We start from the raw sequence: 23,103 nt of genomic DNA on the forward strand, positions 1-23,103 counted from the left end.
TTTTGAGCAAAATAGTGCCGATAAAAATACTTTCAACATAAACTACGTACACTACATGAAAGAGCATTCCTCAATGAACAAAATTTCACTAAAAAAAAAAAATTGAAAAAAATCAAGTTACATCGTTCTTTCCCTGTGCTCTTCATATTTTTTGTCAGTGATTCCTGAAAAGTCGTGCTTATTGCTGAATTGTCAATGTTTGGCTTTTTGCCAAAAATCACCAGAAATTTTTGCTTCTTAGCACAATTATTAAAAATTGTATTTTTTTGCGAAAAATTACAAAAAATTTAATGTTTATCAAAAATATGCAGTGCAAAAGTTGCTTTTCTGCCAGAAATGGCCAAAAAGTATCAATTTTTGTCAGTGATTCCTCAAAGCTCGTGCTTTTTGGTGAAATCGTCAATGCCGTCTTGTTTTTTGCCAAAAATTGTCAAAAATTCTCGCTTCTTCGCACAATTGCTAAAATTGTATTTTGCCATAAATTGCCCAAAAGTCTCATTTTTTTTTACCAATCAGGTTCAAAATAGCTACCTATAGTTCAACTTTTTCAAAATTATCAAGCAAAACATTCCAATTTATAGTAAGTATTCTATGTTTTTTTTTGTGATTTTTTTCTACACTAAAGCGTTTTACTCGCATTTTGATTTTCGTCTCCATTTTGGTTATTTTTTCAAGTTTTTTTGGTACTTGAGTTACTTTTTTTTGGGTGGGAGGGAGGAATTGAATACGAGTCCCGTTTGCTAAAAAAATAAACATGAAAAAAATAGAAAATATTATATGTCAGGCATACGTAAAATTGATAAAAATAAATTCTGGAGCCCCAAAAAATATTTTGTGATTGGTCCCATCTCATCCCATCCTGAAATCACGAAGGACGTACCTATCAGCCCACTTTTCCTTTGATTTAAAAAATATCGGGCTAAAATTCAGGGGAAAAATTGGAAACTCGGTGTTGCCAAACGTCCAATGTTGCAAATTATCTGCTGAAAACGCGACTGGGTAGAGTAGTGGTGCTTGTTGGGACACCCTGTATGCTGAGTGGAAACCATATAAGTATATTTATGTACCGAATTTGACAACTGTGTGTGTGTAACTGTGTATAGTACCTATTTATCAGCTGATTTTAACTTGAGACACGAGTAGGTAAGGTACTGCAGATTACATGCATGTGGTAAAGATGACATCCGATTAGAAAGTGAGTTTTTGAATGCGCTTTGATCTAGTGAAAAGACCGCCGATAGTTTATGCTTCAATATCCTCGACTTTGCACCAATGTTACATTGTCATCTTCCCGTTACTTCTCCTTGCTCGCGCGACAGATAGATAAAATTATTTCTCTCTTTCATTTATAGCCTACACTCGTACATTTAGAATTGCAATTATTTTAGTGAGAGGGTTTTTCTCCTAATACCTGCGAGATATCTTACGAGGAATTAGTACCATTGTTATTTAATGTACCTATTGTATGTGTGTGATACAAGCAGGTCAAAAAGGTGAGTTCAGATTTCAGAGTTGTACAGATTTATGAAACGATCAAGAAAAACTCGTTTGATTGAAAATTTCAATCGATATTGGAGTAAGAATGAGGAACGAAAGGAGAAGTTGACAGTTGAGTGTTGGTATTCGAAAATTCAACCTTCCTCGCTCCCTTTGGCAGTTATCAAAAAATAATTATGTCGAAATTTTTTTTTCTTGTAAAATAGAAGGTTAATGACATTTTAAAGAACGAAGGAAGAGTTTTTAAAAGTGATCTACGAGTAAGTTTCTTCATCATTTTTGTTTATATTTTCACAATCACCTTTATTCATCCTATTTTCATATGAACTTCATTTTTTAAAATGTGTGGATTAGATTCGATGTGATTCTAACTCCTCCCTCTCCTCTTATCCACTATCTGGTATATAGATTACGAATTTCGATCATTTTTGTGCATTATGTGTCCACATCTGAAATGTTTACTGTTTGGTTTTTTGAAATTGGAAATCTATTTTTACGTTTTAATCTCAGTAGTTCGAGAATATCTTTCGACGATTATTTTCTCAATAGTATCGAAGTAATTGATACATGAAACGTAGAAAAAAAACTGCATCCGATACTCGTCTTGAGACAACAAGTTGGAAGCCAAAAAAAAAAAAAAAAATTGAAAAATTCTTTCAAGCGTAATGAGCTGTACACAAAGTGTATCGAAACCTCTCGCATTACCTAGCGTTCCATTATATCGTAGCTTGATCTCGGTGAATGAAATCTTCTCAAAGCATATGTGTTGTGTAGGTCTAGGTGAGCTCATAGTCATAAACGTCTACAACACTGGCTGGCCTCAGGTAATCGTACACTGTGAGCTGGGTTACGAGGCGACCATGTTATGCGGTAAATTAAAGAAAGCCTTCGCCTCACATCTCTAAGCCAAGATTAATTTTGATGAGAACTAAAATAATGCAAGATGCGTTGGCGTGGTCTCGGATCACCGATTTGGTGAAATATAATTCTATCTTGGCTCGTGTGTGCAGCGTTAATTTGTACATATGAGAGGCAAAAAATGGAAGTAATCTTTGAAATCAAATGTGTTCGATTTTTTTCTCTCACTCTTCTCGTTGGCCGACGAGATTTAATCGATTTTTATTGCCCTACTCGTACGTTATACTCAACGTGTATGTGAACGAAGAGCGTAATGACAGAGTAAAATCATAAGGTGATCGTGGAAATTTTTACGAGCCAAGTTATGCGAAGATGCGATCTCTTCGCAGCTCACAATGTAAATATTGAAGACATTCAGTTTGTTTTTCTGTATAGACTTTGACATGGCTATTTTAATTTCACGTACGATAACATTATTGTATTAACATTTCAAACTCCTATCGATGATAAGAGGTTTGAGACGGAAATCGGCGGATTTTCTGATAACTAAAATGATACGATAGACGATGCCTTTATTAAGTTTATCAAAGGAGGTGTTTCATTTTAGAAAGTTTACTAAATCAACTTTTATTACCAAGTCAAAAGCTTTGTGTTTGTTTCGTTGTGCTGTGAACTTTGTGGATTTGAATGGTTCATAAAATGTGTTTTTCTAAAAATGGTCCTACTTTGAGAACTTTCAATTTCCACTTCAACCCCCTCCTCACCATAAGCCAAATATTCCCATCTTATATGGAATAATTCGACTCGCAGAAGCCAATACGTATTTCTTCCTTACAATTAGTTCAAGTTTTATTTCAATTCTTTTTTTTTTGTTATTGAGGCTGAGGAGCTATCATTCCGATATTGAGGAAATTATTTTTGAACAAGGCTGGAAGGGTTTTATGGAAGACGGTAGGGAAGTTGGGGGGAGAAGACCTACCCCTCTTCTCAACTGAAGTCCCATGTTCTCTAGTTGGACCTCCTGTTTGAGCAACAAGAGAGAAAATTTGCTTCTGCTTTAATCGCTCCTGAGAGTGAATAAAAGAACCTGTTGACTACAAATTTGATAAACAAGTAAAAAAAAAAACTCCTCATCTTTCCAACGAAGTATGAATCATTTCTGTAGCTTCATGAGAATTCGATCTGGGGATCAATGCTGAGAATTAACTATCACATCTCATAACAAGGTATATCAATATTACGTAATTCTTAGTGCTTGGCAGGTTCAAGGCAGGTCATAGCACCTTATACTTACTCAAGTATACCATCTGAATCCGTCTATAGTCTAATGAAAAATACCTGTAAAATTAGCAACAAGTATCGAAAAAAACCATCTAAAAAAATGAAGACGTTTTTTCGCTCACCAGACGATCGAGAAAAGCTACCATATCGATAAAAAAATACGAGTCCATATTACAACATAAATAACACCTCGTAGATACATACAATGTTCGTATTTGTGCCCAAAAAGAGACACGACTCGGGTTCGAACCCATCACGAAATTTATTCAACGCGATCAAAAGTCAAACCCCTTTCACCGTGATAATTTTCTCACAGTTCGGGTCATCTCATCACCTCGTATATCCGAATCGAATTTGCGAACTATAAATGAAATGAGCGAATATCGTTCGGTTGATGAGTCGCTGCGTCGTCGTCGACACCTGGAATAACGCTCAAAAGTAACATCACGACCGTAGACCGAATCGTTTAAAAAGCCCATCTCGCTGGGACGAGTCTATTTGGCAACGACATTACGAAAACAATTAAAATAAACCATCTAAACCCGAAAGTACTAAATGTACCGCGGTGCAGGGCTATATTCATTATATCCATAAAATGTTTATCCTATATCTTGTGTAGGTATTGTACAGGGTGTCCAATGAAGGTGAAGCTATAGTGCGAAAATCGTTTAGCAACGTTGAGCTTTCGTTGTTACTCGAAATATCTCAAGAATAAGTTTTAATCTGCAAGTAGGAAATCTTGACCCTGCGTTTGCTTTTCTTTTAATTTTTTTATGGAACCTTTCTTTGTAAAAAAAAAATGAATACTGTCATGAAAAAATTTTTAAATACAATTTTTCATCTTAGAAAATTAATTCAAGTTGCACTTTCAGACTTTTGCTCAAAATATCTCGAGAAAGCCTCGTAGAAAAAAACTAATCACATTCTACTGATGGGATTTTTTTCTTTATAAATTTCTTTATCTTTTAATTCTTGTCTTAGGACTCTTGGTTTTCCAAAAAAATGGATTTTTGGTTGTGATTTTGAAATTTTTCATCTCAAACAAATCAATATTTGAGATAAACCAAGAGCCTTATGAAAAAAATGAAGAGAAACAAAATTGTAGAGTGTAAAATTTCCCACCAATAAATGTGATTGATTTTTTTCAAGAGACTGTGTTTATAACATACTTCGAGCAAAACTCGGAAAGCTCAACTTAATCGAACGATTTATTCCTCTGAAACAATAGACCCTTGATATTGTGTACCTAGTATATGGTGGGTGGGGGGGGGAGGCAACTATCGCAATATCGCAGCGTTCACTGCTCGGTACATCCGAAAAGGTCGATAAAAGGAGTACCTACCTCGTACCCATACCTATCTATATTTTGCATCGCGACTCGATTATACGCGATATGCACAAATATTAGTAGGTACTAGGTACGTTGTACCGTGTACGTATTGTACGAATAATTCGACTATGGAAAAAGAGAAAAAAAATACCTCTCCAAGGACATGGCGTATTTACTCCTCTGCACAATGAAGAAAAAATTTCGCGAGGGCGAAAACGAAATTAACCTTGATCGTAGACGAGCTGTATTCGTCGCGTTTCTACGCTTCCACCACGATGCATTCGTCCTCCTACTCTTCGTCTCTCCTACATTTCTTCTAATATTAATTATAATAATCGAATAGAATTTTATTTGACGCTAATGCGAGCAAGCGTCGCGTCAGCGTCAACCTCTGCGTCATTATGGTCTGGTCTAACCAACCGTGAAATACACCCATATTTCCAGATTATCGTACGTTTCCTCTTCACGACGACGATCACGATACGTCCTATTCGTACTATTTAAACGCAATTCGACTCTATCCTTTTCCATTATATACGTACAATGTTCTTTTTGTTATATTATTCCTAGCTCCCTTGATAATATTGTCCTAGTTCTCCCTCCTGCTACTGCTCCTTGCTATAGTATACATCAACTATCGTAATTAAATCGCGTATCTTTTCCTAACATCTGACAAGTTGTGCGGATGATGCGGTCGCCGATGCCAAAGCCACCTCGTATACGGTCCAATTAGCCGAGTATTATGAGTATTACGACATCTGAATAATAATTACCGCAGCCTTATGCATTATATACTAGGATTAAGAAACCGGCACGTATGTGTATTTTGTATACGAGTATGTATGTCCCGGTAATTAATGCGAAAATTTCGTAGGTATACGTAATTTAAAACGGTCCATGCGATAGTAAACAGTCGTATATGGCGGTACATAGGCGTGTTTTTGCGTGGAAAATACACGAGTAAGCGTCCCGGTCAATGTCGAAGATCATTTTTTTCGATCATGTTTTTGCGAACTTCGGTACTGAGGCTGTTAGTACTTTACCTACTCCATCAAAAATGGGAAGGGAAGAGGGGTGTTGTGATTAAATTTTTTCCAACAGTCGTTTTCATCTATTTCGGTTAAAACGAGAAGATATTTTAAATACGAGTATGTATTTGTGTGGAAAATTATAAAACGTCTGCTTTTCATTGTAGGTATTTGCTCTCGAAACTCGTTCATTTCAAAGCTTCGTTTTTTGACTACTCCTTCAAATTTCCAAACCCACTAGAAATAGCTGTATTTTGGGACATTGGTGATATATTTTCAACGATATTCAATATACTTATTAGGGTTGAAATGAAAAAAAAAAAGTGTTCCGGATTTCGACGGAAATTGGTGAGGAGATTGGTGGTTTACTTTGGGCGGAAGACCATCCAGAAAAATTGTGAGCCTCCTAGTCGTAAGAAGAGCTGAGCCAAGGGGTCCTCAAAATATGGTTATTTTTGGGGGGGAAACGTTTGCCATTTTTGAGTACTGTCATTAGTGCAAAATCATGGTCACCCTCACCCCCTCCCTGAACCTGCTTTGACCCATTCATTTTGAAATTTAATATCACTTTTACTCCTCTAGAAGCGATTTGAAGATTAATTGATCGCAAATATTTCGATGTATCTTCAATTTTAAGGCATTCTGATTTCAGGGAGATGACCGCTGGAAACTCACTTTTTTCAAAAGTAACCTTACTTCAGGACTCTTAGCTCAGCCCACTGCATAGCGAAGACTTGGCTAGTAGTCTCAAAATTTTTTGGATGGTCTCTCTCTCACTCACTCAAAGTAAACTTTTTCGTCAATTTTTGTCGAAATCCAGAACTGTTTTTTTTACGTCACCTTTTCTTTGTTTAACAGAAAATTTGATGTATGGAAGGAGTGTGCTGATTTCCTGTCTTTCTCCAATCAAATTTCAACTAGCAGGGATGTCTACTTGTAGGAGTTCGATGATTTTTTCGAGGGGGAGATCAATAATGTGTCGGAATTGAGTGAGAAAACTTTTTTACAAAAATCTTCTCTGAGACAAAATGGCATCGAATCTTCAAGATTTAAGTGGGGGAGGGGCTCAAAGATTTTACTCAACTTTTACAGTTTTACCCTACAAGTTTGTTTTATTATTCGTGAGTGTAAAAGATGTTGAATGGGTGGATTTTTTTGATATAATGACTTGGTCAAGTTTACCTGGCACCTAAAGGGAGAGGGGGGGGTTAAATCAAGAAGTGAAGTAAAAATCGGATCTCAGTATGTTGAATTACTCGTAAAACTGATAATTCTACGATTTTTTTGATTTTAAAAAAAAATATTTTTTACCCCCTTTTCCTAGTGAATTTTTTTGAACAGACCATGAGAAATTGTTGAATTTCTGACCTTGGACGAAAATAACTCCTAGGACATTTTTAAAGAAAAGATCTCTCAGATCATAAAAAACGTAAAAATTCAGGTAAAAATTGAAAGAAAAATGTATGTTTTTAAAAAGTTAAATTTTCACTAATATGAATAGAAATTCTTCAACATTTCAAAAAATATAACCATGCGAATTATTGAGTAGCCATTTGTGTACATTTGCTCATTTTTAAATTTGTACTTGAGCTGCTCAGAATGAGATTACCGGGATAAATTCCATCGTCGTTTGAAAACTTTCAAATCACATCAGTACATATAATCTCGCAGTCTCAGGGGCATGGACTTTCTACCAGAAATATTTTGTTTTCGAAATAAAGAAGATCCCAAGTCACCAACCAACGCACATTATCATCTTTCTAAAAGAAAAACAGTAAATAATTCTAAAATATTAGCTTTTTTTCTCGCGTAAGTATACTGTTTTTTCGAGATGAAACGTGTAAAAAAATGATTAATTTTTAAATACATTTTAACTTGGCCGCGCTAACCTAGCCAACTCAAACGATTGGGCTGGGTACATCACGACAGGTCACCAAGGGTTAAATAACCATTTCCTGTTTTACTCGGTAATTCGTATATCTTCATGTGAATTTATTGATGAGTTGTCAAAATGGAAAGTGCCTCGTATGTATCTGGTGTGCAAGAACTGCACGTATCGAGAGAGTCTCGTATAAATTTTAATACATCGCGGTGGAGCTAGAGTCGAGTGCGGGCGTATTTTTCATTATTGTCACATCAGACTATCGATTTCATTAATCGATAAAAAAAAATGTAAAATATTCGTTCGATCGTCGTCAATTATACTATACTACCACACAGTACACGTGAGATTAATGATGGTCGAATGTTCGTTGTATATAGTAAGGTTTGGTAGAAACGCATTCGATTTTCATTCATGGAAACGTGTGTAGCACACGCGAGCTGAATGGTATTTTAAATTAGCCAAGACACTGTAAAAGTGCCCCCATCGTAGTCGGGCAATTAGCTTGTGAAAAAAATTCGACCTAGTGAATTTTCTCTCTGGTTTTCTAGTTCGTAGTCTACGTAGGTACTCGTAATCGTAGTCGTAGTTGATTCATACACAATGGCCACTGTTCAAAAGGGGCTTCCGCTCTCTAAACTTGACACACTTGACGCGATGCGGATTCTCATCCATCAAGTTTATTAGAGGTGCAGCCAGGCACGTTGCCTAGTCGCGTAAAACGCTGGCAACAGGTCGCCAAAGACGAAAAAAAAATTCGTCCATTGATCGAACTCGTATTTCGTATTGTATCGAAAAACTAACCTAGAGTGATTGTATATTACGAGCTTATAAGAGGAGAGAGATGCATGATGGGTGCAGAAGACGATACGTGAAAACCGGGTTATGTATCGTAGATACCGGACGGCGGTAATAAAAGTAACGGAAGTGTGGTATTAATTTGATTACGCTTTCGTGTATACATACGAGTATTAAATAGTGTTTTAATCCATTCAGCTGTGTATATTAGCCAAAGCCATGTATAGGAATCTCGGGTGCCTTTTCATTTACTACGTATTCTGTATAGTTCTACATATTGAAAAAGTCATCATAAAATTTAATTATTTGTGAACGATTAATGAAATTTGTCCACAATTCAGTTTCGTTAATGTTGAGAAGAATTTTAGTTCACATACAAGGTGTCCGAAAAAGGGTTCCGAGGAGTTCAAACAAATTTTTGTATGGCAGTGAAAAATTGGCCTTTGCCATTGTATTTTGATTTTTTTCCTATCTGCACCTGAATGAGAGTACTTGTCAAAAATAAAAATGGGGTGGTTTTAAAATTTCGTTTTCAAATCATTTTTTTTTTCTTTAATGCTCTCCCAGTAACATTTCATAGGTCCTGCAGGTAGTGAAAAGGCTGTGAAAGCTTTGCATTTGACACAGTGGTGTCGAAAATTGAAAAATAGTAGAAAAATGCCTGCGATTGACTTTAATCAGTTTCTGCAGTTTGAATCCATTCTCGAAATTTCGGGAAAAGGGAGTAAGAGGGGAATTGAGTGAAAAATTGCATTGAAATTTTTACAAACAAACTTCAAGTTGGTTCACTACTTTTTTTTAGATTATTATGACAATATTTTCTCGAATTTGAATTAAAATCACTAGTTTGTTATGATTTGGCAGCGACAATTTTGAAGCTTATGAGACCAGAACGTATGTACAATGTACATTGTACATTTTGAGTACCTACCTCGTATAGAGCAAATAGATAGTTTGTAGGTAGGTGCAGTATCGAATTAGCCACAAGGTCATCGTGTTACCGGTGTAAAAATTTAATAACGTTTGAAATTACCGATTGTCCAAAAAAGAAAAACGTGAGCGAAAAAGCTCTTCACCGCGAGTATGTGCATGTTTAATGCTTCGACAAACATGCGACAAGCCGAAAATGAAAAAAAGGAAAAAACATTTTAACGAAGTGACGAGTAATTTGTAAATATTATTTCGCGTCGTGTACCGCTTAATTTACGCCAATTGTTCACATAAACGGTGTTTTACAATGTACCTACCTAGCTATAGCACAATAACGTATAAGAATACAGAGATTTTTTTCTGTTGTTATTCTACGATATTGCGACATCGCATGTGTAGACTAGTTACTTGTAGTTGAGTTACCTCTCGATGGGTATGTAATGTGCGTGAAAAGATGTACACTGTAATCTGGTCTGTGATCATTGAATTCGAAGCTGAGATTGCGATTGTGTGTAATTGATGTAAAGTGTAGAGTCGAGTGCAGAATAACGGACTAAGGTGTTAATAATTGGTTTGTGTTTTTGGGTCTGGAAAAATATTGGTTGGTATCGACTGTATAGATACATGAGATCACGATGGGCGGTGTTCTGGATGAATTCTAACTCGTAATTTGAGATCGGAGTGGGTCATTTTGTGTTGAGACAACATTCTTGGATTGTCCTCCCTACTTACTTGATAATGTATTTTTTCTGATCATAGTCAGTTCGAGAAGTTGTTTTCAAAAATGAACATTTTGCTACATATTTGTGGGTAAAAACAACGACCAAAGTTTCGGGAATTGGAGAAAAGGTAGAGATTTCAAAGAAATGTCGAAATTTTACTGAAATTGTTATCAGAATAATTTTGATCGTTGACAAAGTTGTCAACCTATTCGAAAATTAATGAAACGCTGAATTGTATTTTTAAATTTTCAAGGGAATTTTTGATTCAAATCAGGTTCATTCCCCATCAAAATTGGATTGAATGGATATAGGAAGCTATGTTTTCCAAGTTCATCATTGGTGACTTGTGAATCCCTTTTCCCTGAAATCGGGGTCGGGTAAAATCTCAAATAATATGATTCAAATCGTGGATCGCAAATCACTGCTGAAAAAAAAGTGATTCCACTCAATTTCACGAATTAATGATTCATAATTTATACGTTATTGTGAATGAATCAAGAATCATCGATTCTAAAAAATGATTCGATTTGTGCAATTTGCGAATCCTTTTTGATTCTGGCTAACATGTGTTTTATAAGTAGAAAATATTATAAATTGATTCTGTAAAATTGGTATAAAAATTGCTCAAAGTTGCCAAAAGTTGATAAAATATCAAAAAACTGTCACTTGTTTAAAAATTTGACTGAAATTTTGCGTCGCTGAAAGTATTGAAAGTTACGAAAAATTGATAACAAATATTCTCAAAATTAAATAAATAACTTTGTCAAAAATTCAGAAAGTGGGTCTTATAAAAGTTGTTAAATTGAACTTTCAGTCTTTGGAAATTACCATAGATTAAAAGCAGCACAATTAAGCAATGTTTAGCGAAAATTGCTTTTTGTTGAAATATCATAAAAGCCGAATTTGAAGATGCAGACAAAAATAAAAAGCCACGATAGAAATCTGCTGTAATGTCTTATCTAATCAGCTAAAAATTTGTTGGATTGTTTTTCTCAATTTTTTCGCATGGCTCTCGAAGGAAAAATTTAATGCTGGCTCTAAAACACGAAATTGCATTCCCTTTTTTCAACAACTTCGACAGCTCACGATGAAAAGTTTTCACATCGTATAACCAAATTGAAATAAAATAGGGTAAAATAACGCCGGGGTTTTCAATTTTAATCAAATTTTGCTTCAGAATTTCAATTTCAAAAAAAAAATTGTTAAAAATTCATGGCTCATAATAAATCATATTATGATTCAAATCGCGAATCAAAATCACATTTTTGATCCAAAGTGTGATTCGAATCGTTTTAGGAAACCCCTGTTTTAATCCAAATTCGGTAACATCAAAGGTCATTGACACTTTCTTTCTAATTTAAAAGTTCAAACGTTTGTCTGAATACAGTTCTCAAAATTTGGCCTGATTGTGTATTTTTGAATGTTGTTTCGATTTCGATTTTCCTTTGAACTGTTCTAAAATATTTTTGTCAATCGGAGACTTTCCTGTTGAGTGATCAAATTTCGTTATTTTTTCTTTTCTTACATCTAAAATTCAAAAAAAAAAAAAAATGGGTTCTCTATCAAATAGAAGTAACTTTTTCAAATACATAGAATTTTGTATGCATTCATTACCTGTAAATTCAGCACTTAACATCATTCCTCCAGGAAAATGCAGTTAAAATTTCACAAAAGAAAAAAGATAATCGTACTCGTATCATCTCTTTCAATAAAACAGAGTGAGTCTTATTCTCCTTTACAATCACTTTAGCGTCCATCCGAACACGAGTGCACAAAAGAAGAAAAATTCAACCAGTCGAGTTATAATTTGATCACGTATTTCTTACCGCTTGGGGCAGCATTAACAAAAGACAATTTCCATTTAAAATTACCAACTATAAATTTATCCCGTTTCGTAGAAATTTTTTCTCGACTCGAAAACTCGTTTAGTACTTTTCATATAAAAAAAAAAACTTCGTTCGGTTACGTGTAACTTTTTTGAAAATTCCATAAAAACAACGATACGAAAAGAAACAGAATAGTGGCGAGAGATAGGAAAGAAAAAAAACCCTCACCGAAAATTTTCAACGCGCTGGGAGAAACCTAATTTGAAAATTTTTAATTAAAGAAGCGAAAACGAACGCGAAAAAATTACCCTTTCGTGTAATGAATTATTCACGTACACGTAGCTCTCGCTGCGTGGCAGTTCTCATTATATTTGATTTCAGAATGAGATTATTTTCAGGGTGTTTTCCCCGTTGAAAAAAAAAATGTTAATGGGAGTAAAAAATTATCGAACTCGTTATTATCGTATTTTTACGTAAATGTATCGAAAACGTATTTCGTCAAAATTAGTGTATGTTCTTCGACCCTGTAGCCAGCTACGACACTAGATACGAGTAGGTATATAAGGTGCACATAAAATTACGAGTACGTAGAATAATTTTTATATCTTATCGTTCTACGCATTTCGTTGATAATACAGACTGATTAATATTCGCTTACCTATTTTACGTATATAATATTTGAAAAAAAATACTCGTGCTTAATTACATCGATAAACGATTAAACGACTGCCAACTGGTGACCTTTCGGAATTTCTCAACGTATTGTCATACCTTCCACCTACCTATACGGAGAAAGAGGTATTTTAGATTCTTTTTTCCTGTTTAATGAAGTCTGAGCGGATAAAAACTTCGTTAACGTCATCTATATTAAGGTCGGTTACCTTGCGCTTACACTGGACTGGGTTTTAATTTTAATACGAAACGGCGACCGAGCAAACTTGACTACGCTAAAATTAGATTAACAAAATTGCTCGTCGACGCCCTCCCCCTCCCCCCACCACTGTCACTGTCTCTCATTTAAGTCCCTATAGTACCACAGATGTTGTCAATAGGTACTGTAATTTTTTTTTGTAGTAAAGCGTTCTTTAGACTCGACGAATTCTGTGGTAGTTATTGCTATAAAGTATTACGAGATGTTTCGAAGAAATTGACCATCTTTTCCCCTTCCTATCGAGTCTAGCCGGCTTCTTGACCAATAATAATGAAGTATTAGGAATTTAACTGTGCCGAAAACGCAGACGTATGTGGGTTACTTTTGTCAAATGTTTGCTCGGTATTTTTCGTTGTATCGTTGGTCGTTTTGAGAATTGGAGTTAATATTATTGAAGTCGTGTGTTTGTTCAAATGATAAGAAAATGGTGTGAAATTAGAAAAAATTGGTGGGATTGAATTTTTTTTGTAACTTTACTTCAGCGTTATTTGATTTTGGCCAATTTTTCCTTTGTCGCAAAATTCAGATCCAAAATGATGATTACTTTTTTTCGAACGTGAGTCCCTCGAATCCAAAAAAAATGTGGGTCGGAGAATTTTGATCAAATTCAGTACCTAGAGACCTTCATGCTGAGTTGAAGTTCGCCCAAAAAACGTTTAGCTCTAGAGGTGTCGGGAGGGGGGGGGGGGGTTGGTCCTGAGAGAGGAGGCATTTTCGAAAAAAATCGTGGTTTTTTCGCTTTAGCCCTTACCCAGTCTGTATTGGGAAAAATTTCCCAGTTCAAAAAAAAAGTACTATTTGAGATTCTGTGTCGACCTGGGTCATTGCCATCAAAATCCAAGGTTACTTTTAGGGTTGTATTGAGCTGTTGAGCAAATCGTTTACTTTAACGTGAATTTGTGTTTCAAATACATCCCCCCTCATATTTCGCATTAATTATGCCAAAACATGGAAAGATTTAAATTGGGGAAGTATTTTGGAACACAGTAGTGCCAAATTTTTGAGCATTAAGTATCGACAATTTCAAAAAAATGAAAAAAATAGCCAAAAACATGATAAATTTCGTTTTTTTTACGTTGGCCATGTTGGCCAAAAAATTGACAAGCTCGTCTAATATCTAAAACTGCCATTTTCCAGAATTTTCACCTTCCTTTCATTTCAACCAAGTATAAATTAGACGAAAAAATATGAAAAGGGTTAGTTTACGAGCAAAATGTTGAAAAAATTGTAAAGTTGGATCATAATAATTTGTCAGTTTATGACCAATTTCAATGGTTTCATTTTATTCGAGGATGTCACTGATTATTTGGAAAAATAACATCTGTGAATCATAAAAAGCAGGAAAACCGCGGAAATATTGAATTTTTTTATGAAAGTAGATAACAAAAAGATTTTTTGGTCTTGAAACGATGTTGCTGCGAAATTACTACTCGATGTTTTTTTTCGAAAAAAAAATCACTACGACACCTGCGAGAAAAGATTATGAATGTAGCAAAAATATTCAGGTCGTTGGGATTGTATGTATCTTCTTATACCTTGGTATTACGTAGGCATACCGTTAGTCGCGTATTTTATATTTTTATTATCGATGGAATAAGAGAAGAAAAAAATGACGATACAGGTTCGGTGATATTTTACGGATATTATAAGTTTCGAGAGAGATGATAGGGTCGTTTGCATAGATGGAGTAGGATCGTAGGCTACTCGTACTCGTAGTCGCGGCTGTGCAGTGTGCAGAGTGCAGAGTGTGGCTACGGCTATGACTACTCTTTGGCCAGGAATTCCATGTATGGTTTGTGGTCGTAGAGTGGTAACGGTACTGCATGGCGGCGTACATAGTGCTCTAATACCTGTTTACATTGAAAGGTATTTTTTTTTCATTCGGTCGACCGTCATAGCGTCATCGTCATCGACCAGCCAGCTGAACAGATGACCACCAAGAGCAAAGAGTGCTCGTACACGTAGACTAGATGTACAACTACCTACTCGCAGATGCAGCAGAGAAGACAGTACACAACTTGGGTGTATTTTGGTCTCTTTTACCGGAGTTATAGTTTACTTCGTCGTTCGTCTCGATTGAATGAAGTTAATTAATTTAAATTGAACGTAATCGAGAGAGATGTGTACATTGAAAACAGGCGCGACGAATGGTGTTGGAACTTGGAAGATTTTCGTTAATCTAGTTTAATAAAAGAATATGTACCCGTCACGGTGTACACATAAGCGTGTGCACCTGTTGTGTGTTATGCCATCGTCAGCATTAAGTTGGAGTGTCCGAAGCGTTGTAATAATAATTATGGTATCGAGTATCAGGTACAATACAATAAAGTATGTCGCTAAAATTCTTAAAGATCTTCAGTTGATTTTAAATGATTGATGACAAATAGTGAGATGAATTGACCGACGTTGAGAAATGTTTTGAGCCCAGTACATACAAGGTGTTTCAAAAAGCAAAGAATGTGATTTTTCTTAAAAATTTAATTTTGAACAAATTTTAGAGTTTTGAAACCAGTTTTCAAATCTTAATTTAATTATTAATGATTCAATCCCCTCCCCCAAAAAAATTGGGAATTGTTTTCGTTGTGTTATTTGTATGCTTGAAGCATTGGGGGGGGGGGATTTTTTCGTGTAACTTTAGAGAGAAGTGACGAGGAGGGTTCGTGCTCGGTTACTTTTCAAGTACATATACTTAACCAAGTTACTAAAGGTTACTTCATCAGAATTTTGGTTACTTAAGTTACTTCAAAAAAAAAAACCACTTCCTTTTCAGCGTTACTGTTACTGGCGCCCTTCCAAGTCTAATTTTCTGCCCCTCACCCCCCCTCCTAAAAAAGTCTTGGTTTTTGTCAAAATTGTCAAAAAGTGTATTTTCTTGCTGAAAATTGTCGATTCTTTTCAAAAAAAATTCAAATGTTTCACTATTTAATTTCCAAAAATTATCCGGAAGTCTCGCTTTGTTGCCAAAAAATGCCAAAGATCGCTTTTTGTCAATATTTTTCAAATATCATTTTTATACCAAAAAGTTGCAACAAAAGTCTCAGTTTTTTGACACATTGCAAAAAAGTAAGATATCAACTTCATTTTTTCTGCCAATAACTTTTAAAAAGGTTGCTTTTAGCCAAAAATTCTCAATGTTTCCAAACTGTTGATGCTTTTTTATAAAAATTCCAAAAATTGTCCAAAAGGCCTCGCTTTTCTTGCTGAAAATTCCAAAAAGTCTCAGTTTTTTTCAAAATTGCAAATCAGCCTTTTTTTGTCAAAAATTTCCAAAAATTTCAAAAGGACCTCTTGTACATTTTTTTAATAAATTGTTCTGGCTTTTTTGTTTTTTCTTCATGGAAATGTTTTGCACACGTCTTATAACTTTTTTAGTTACTTTTTGGTCATTTTTCGGTTACTTGTTTTTGAACTTTTTTTTGTCAACAAAGTTATTTTTTTTAGAAAAAATTGAGTACGAGCCCTGTACGCTTAAAATTAAAGGCGAGAGATTCTGTTGATTCATTTTCACCCCATCCAAAAAAAAATATTAAATCATTCCCAATGGTGGGTAGAAAAAAATGCCAAAAAACAAGAAAGGAGTATTCCCCATTATTCTGCTATAGGTATGGCACATATTTGAAATTTGTATTTTTTTTTAAATTTGCAATGAGCTTTACAGAACCTTGGGATTTGTTTCAAATTTTTTTCGATAAAATGAGCCCAAAACTAATTTTAGTGTACATAAGTAAATTTTATTCCATTTTTTTTTTCAAAAAAAAAACTTGATATTTTCAATTTGGGACTCTTAATAAATATTATAATTATGAATATGTATATTCGTACTCAGCAACCTTAAATAATGGGAATCGGCATGTCACATCATATATTTTCAATCATTTCAAGTTTTTTTTTCCTTTCAAAATGACGTGAATGGAGGACTGGAATGGCACTGAGGAGGGGGGGGTATATTCAGAAACATGTGGATGTTTGTACTCGATGTCGTCGAATCGAAAAACTGAGTCAATATTCCGACTCAGCGGCTTTAATTATCTACGTACAATCAATACGCCGTTTCATTTTTCGAATTTTTTCAAATTTTGATTGAAATTGAAGGTTTTTGAGTCTTGTAACCCCGATCAGTGTCAAGATTTTATTTTGAAAATTAATTTGACATAAAAAGATGTAAAAAAGATTGTTTGCTGTGATTTTTTTCAAATTTTTAAAGGGTGAGCTTTCAATTTTTGTGTTCATAAAATATGTTGATTGATTATTTTGAATCCTCGACTTGTATCTTAAAAACCTCGCAAACAGATTTGCGTCTAGTACAACCGATGATTTGTGAGTCTTCGAAGTTTGGCCATTTCACAAAACATTGCGAGCAAACGTTTGAATTGTGGTTGTAGAATATTGTAAAAAATGAACAACAAAATCATTGAACAGAAATTTTTACCAACCGTTTAAGATTAGTTGAAACCGGTTTCAAAAATGTTTTCTTGATTTGTTCAAAGGATCTAAAAATTGGAAATTCGCCTCGTGATTTTTAAAACACTTTTCAAGTTGTTTGAAATTTTTCAAGTTGTCTTTGAAAGCACTTTTAGTTAACGTTTTTCACTCCGATCTCACCATCATCAGTAGTGAAAAACATTGTCAAAGTTTTGCGGAACTTTCGCAACGTACTGTACATGACTCTTATAAACGATGAAGATAAACGATACCCGTGCCTACGTATATTTTACTCGGTTTTTTGCCCTCTTCGCGAGAAATTGTAACTCGTGTGCTGTACGATCGTCGATAATACTACCTGCGTATACTTCGAAAAAAAAAAAAATATATGTCCACGCGGTAAATAACGGAATTATATATTTCGAAGTATACGACACGCTGGTCCGTATCTAGAACGGTATTTACTGTTCGTTATGTAGGTACCGTTAATTAGACTCTACTTAAACGTAATAGGTATACTGAAAATAGAATCTTTATTTGTTATGTTTGCAGATATTACAGAATTTAGGTAAAGTCGATCGAACTGCCGATGAGATATTTGACGAACACTTACAGAACTTCACAAAACAACAGAATGCCGCCACACGTTTACAAAAAGAATTCAATAATTATATTAGATGCGTTAGAGGTGAGACAATTAAGCATTTTTTTTTGTTTATTTATTTTTCGTGCCTATTTAAAATTAAAATTGTAGGTAGTAATTAAGTAACTAGTTCATACTTATACGAAAATGAAAATGTTCACGATTTTACAAAACGGTGACACGTTTTTTTTTTCTTTCGAGACAAACGATGTGCAGTGTGCTTATTTGAAGAGCTGTAATTGAAATCGAAATTTAATGACGAGGCGTAAATTCACCTTGGGGATTACTGTGTTCGTGGAGTATCGCAGTGTCATGCTATTTATACGTAGGTATTGGCTGACCGTTCGTTGATGTATTGAACATTCCGGCCTTAGGTGGATTAGCCTTTTATTTGTGTAGTGGTCATTGAGCTCTTTTGCTCTTTTTTTTTTTTTTTTTGAATCGGAATTATGTAGTTCAATCTTTGATAAACGTCGATTAAAATATTCAACTGGAGATGAACGTGTGAGAAAGATCTGAGTACGTATTGATAAGTATAGGCAGCACAATATGGATTCATTTACGAGTTAAGAGTAAATGATTGAGAAATGTTGACGAATTTCGTCCCTTTCAAAAGGGTTAAAGGTAAAAAACAGTGAATTAAAAATTTCATCGCAAGAATCCTTGAACTTGGAAAAATATACATCGAGATTGGTATTCAGATATGTATGTATTATATGAGTATGTCCCATGGGCCATGGGGATTCTATAAATTTCACCATTTTTCGTGACCTTTTTTTTATAACTTTGATTACATCGAAGTTTTTTTCATTTTGTCATATCAAAGTCGATCGTAGAGTTATTGTTTGTACAAAGAGAAGAAAAAAAAATCAGATTAAAAATAAACATTCGACTGTGTTTGGAAATATAACAATAGACTCTAGTTATTTGTCAAAAGACGAAATCCTATCGTCGACATTTAATAATAATTGCGTATCGAGCGTGTACGATTGAAACAATTATAAATTTTCAATCCTAAGGTCAACCGTTGATGAATTATTTTGGCAGAGAATATTATTATAAAACGTCGTTAGTGGAACTAAATACTTACTTTACTTATGGTATTTCGCGCGCGATTATGATTTATTGCTTTTTTAGTACCTATGTTGATTTTGTATGAAATGAAGTAATATCTGCAATGTTGGTTCATTTTTTCTCTCATTTTCTCTCTCTCTGTCTTTCTCTGTTTGACGATTAAATCGATCGTATTTCTAGACTAAATCAATACATGTAGCCTAAGCGTCGGCGTTGTGGTAAATTTAAAATAATATACCAAAGGTTTTACGTAATTACATATGCAAAGTACTTTTAATTGCTTCGTCTATACGTAACACTTACACCAACATCAACAGTGTTAATGTTTGTATTAACAACTTACCAAGCAAAACAAGGAAAAAATTACACCATGTTTCGGATTTTATCCCGTATTATGTTTGGATAGAGGTATACAAGGTGTACTACTCGTAGTTTGATTTACAAAGCTTTTAGGATCGTTATGAGACTGCCCAAATTATCCAACTTTATAGTGAACGTAAGGCCCATCTTCAAAATTAATGAACATAACCAGATCAATTTCTCAAAAAAAAAAGAAAAAAAAAGGAAAGTAATGAAAGAAAATCATGTGGAATATTTTTTAAAAATTAATTTTATAACCATTCCATGCCAAATCAGTCAAAATTTGCATGATGGGACGTCGATTTAAAAAAAAAATTTGCGAGCAGAATTTGGAAATTTTCAAAATGGCTTCCAATTAAATATTTCAAACGCCTGCAGTGAGGGTTCCAATTAACTTAGCACTTTGAACCTTTTTTCGTTTTTTTCTGCATTTCAAGTGCTAAATTTTGTGTATGATGCCAAAAACAGTGTTGCCACTTTTAGTTGTATAAAAAAATTGAATTGAAAAGCGAAGAGAAAAAATTATGGAAAAATCTCAAAAATAGCCTTTTTCATAGTGAACAAAATTTCCGAAAACATCATCGCAGTTTTTTGATCTTTTGAGAAAATAATTTTTAAAGATTTTAAGTAGTTAAATACAAAATTACGTTGAAAAATTTCAAAAAAATATTTTCATTACCTGTAAAAGTTTTGAATAATTTTATTCTTCAGTAAAAAATTCACGTTTGTAGATACCGATCAAAAATCCATAAAATCACTCGTCACAAAATAAGCCTTGCACATTGTTCTAAAACCGTTATGATGAGAGGTGGGGGGGGGGTTCATATTTTTTCCTGGTTTTGTGGAGCCTATAGTAAGCAAAAAGTTGTTTTGAAACGACCTCAAAAAAATGTGATGAAAGTTTCAGCGTCTCCAAATAGTGTTTACTCCTCATCCTCTCTCAAATAAAGATCATAATTTTAAGCATTGAAAAAATTCGATGCATTCGAATATTTTTACACATTTCAGAAAGGAATGAATGGAGTAGGGGGATGCAATTCGATTGCGCTTGGGAAATGTCATTCATTCATAGATAGAGCATTTTTATAGCCAGTTATCTCCTTCAGCTTCTTTCTGTGGCAAAAATGAAATAAGGAAGAGTGAAGAAGAGAGAAATTTTATTCTCGTTGATAAAATTTGCTGTGCTAAGTAAATCCATATTGAGCAATATTTTTTCCAAAAAAATGTCTCATTTCTGAAATTTGTGTTATTTGAAAGAATAACAAAAAAAAATGTCATTTTTATGTTCTTCGCTTTTTTCCTCTCTCCCCCCACTCTTGAAATCGAGTACGACGTGGCGAAATTAAAATTTATCAAAACCAACTACTGTACAGTAGGTACTTAGGTAGTTAGGTTAGGTTAACGTTATTTTCATAAGAGAAAGGGGATTGCACTTGGCCTCTTGAATTCATTATAAATCATACTTACCATGGTCATACCTAAAAATTATCAGCCCTTCCAAGAACTCATTAAAGTAAACTAGACTCTAGACCTGCTGAATACAAATATGAAGCGATTTCTGTTCGATCATCGCGAGTACCCCTACCCCGTTTAATGCAGGCTTAAGCTGTAAGGTGGGGTTCAATTTGTAAAAAAATTCGATCAATTTCTGATAATTCGATCAAAACTAGATTTGGAACACTGGATGGGACTTGGGACACCCTGTATGTTTATAAAAAAAAACGTGTCATCGTTGTAAAAAAAAAAAAATAGAGTACATTCGCTGAGGAGAGAGGAAATATGTAGCATGTAACTTGTAATTTCATGTTGTGTTTTTGGCATGGGTTTAGCAATGCAAGCGGCTAGTAAATCGTTAATGGATTCTTTGAATGAAATGTACGAAAGTGGATGGCTCGGACATGAACTATTATATACGCAAAGTCAGAATGTTGAAATGCTATGGAACGATTTCAGTCATAAATTGGGCGACCAAGTGCTCATACCAATGAATACGTATCAAGCACAGTTTCCGGAAATGAGAGTTAGTATGATTATCACCTATTAGTTACCTGTCGTATTTGTAGTTCTATGTATTATTGAATTTTCATATTAACGTTATCGTGTAATTTCGCCGAATTTTGGAGTAACTCCATTTTCGTAAAAAATGTCAGAATAATTTTTCAGCAAAATTTAGACGGGTTCTGTATATTTTCGTACAAATTTCCATCGATGCACCAAATAGTCGTATCCGATTGACGAAAATTGTATAATTAATATTGGTGTAAAAATTACGCGAATTATCGTCGTATTTTTCTGGGTACTTGACTATACGACATCCACCACATCGACACCGAAATACCCGTACGTTATAAATACACATTTTATATCTGTTCGATCGAACGTTTCTGCGGTAATTAAGTTAGCATTCGTTAACCAGTATTTGTGGTCGGACACGTAAACCGGTTGCAGAAAGGTTAAGAATTCGCGGTAATCAGCTGTGCAGGTATAAATCATTTTGCATCTTATCATTCATCTTATGTCGAGTACCAAATGACGTAAGAAAACCGCTGCTGTGTCGAGTCCGAGCATCGCTGCTGTCGCATAAAAGTGTTAAAAAATATTGTGATATAATTTTGAAATTTGATGAATTTATTCAGTCGAGTGGTATCGGTATTTAGGTGGTATGTGTGTGGATGTGGAATATTGTGGATGCAATGAACCTTATAAGGTGAAATTCGATCGATGGTTATGTAGGTATAATAATAATTTAGTACACGTGAATCAGAATTTCACGAATTAAGGATGTAATCTAATCTGTATGTGTACTTGTATTTGTATACATATAATAGCTGTGTGATGTATGAATGATTTTTTTTTTTAATCGTAAAAGTTTCCTGAGCATGATACGAATGAGACCATTTTTTTTTTACATAGATCAAGTATCGGAAGTGAGGAGAAATATTTTTGCAGTTGTAAATCACAGCTGAATCTGCCCCTCGCCTCAATCAATTAAAATAATATAATGTTTTTCTGTTATTTAAAAAAAAAAAAATGTCGCGGTCATATTTAAGGGAACCTCTCGAAGTGACCGCCTCGCCTCGCCTCCAATTTGACCAGGACCGCAATTTTTTGAAAAAGCATGATCCGAAACTCTTCTAACCGAAATTTCAGTCCCCTTAATTGATTTTTCGATTCTTGGCAAATTTTTGAAAATTTAAAATTGAACATTTTGAGAAATTTATAATTCTTATACACTTACTTAGAAAAAAAAATTATGAAAATTAGACCTAAAACCAATTTCAACTACCCCAAACCGAATTTCACTACTTCCGATCATTCTGGAGCTTCCATCGTGATTTTCGATTTCTCCAGAATTTCGAAATGTCTCCAGAAGACGTGGAAATAATAATCATTTTGGGCAGCTAAAAATTGAGTAGAGGCTTATATCGACCTGTTCTATGAATTTATTCACATTTCAGCCGATTTTCAGACGGACACCTCATAAGTTTTTTTTTGAACAACATTCTCCAGTTATCTTTAAA

At 34.4% G+C, this 23,103-nt stretch overlaps 1 protein-coding gene across 3 annotated transcripts in view; it reads left to right on the top strand.

Moving 5' to 3' along the window:
- The window catches only part of Amph (amphiphysin), a 41,728-nt gene that overhangs the window by 9,540 nt on the left and 9,085 nt on the right, over positions 1–23,103 (top strand). For all 3 annotated transcript variants that reach the window (XM_065350384.1, XM_065350385.1, XM_065350387.1), the window contains exons 2-3: positions 18,058–18,193; positions 21,412–21,602. In XM_065350384.1, the coding sequence (XP_065206456.1) occupies positions 18,058–18,193; positions 21,412–21,602 (327 nt within the window). The remainder of the gene's footprint in view (positions 1–18,057; positions 18,194–21,411; positions 21,603–23,103) is intronic.

The sequence above is a fragment of the Planococcus citri genome, chromosome 2 (assembly GCF_950023065.1).
Source record: "Planococcus citri chromosome 2, ihPlaCitr1.1, whole genome shotgun sequence".
Taxonomy (NCBI): Eukaryota; Metazoa; Arthropoda; class Insecta; order Hemiptera; family Pseudococcidae; genus Planococcus; species Planococcus citri.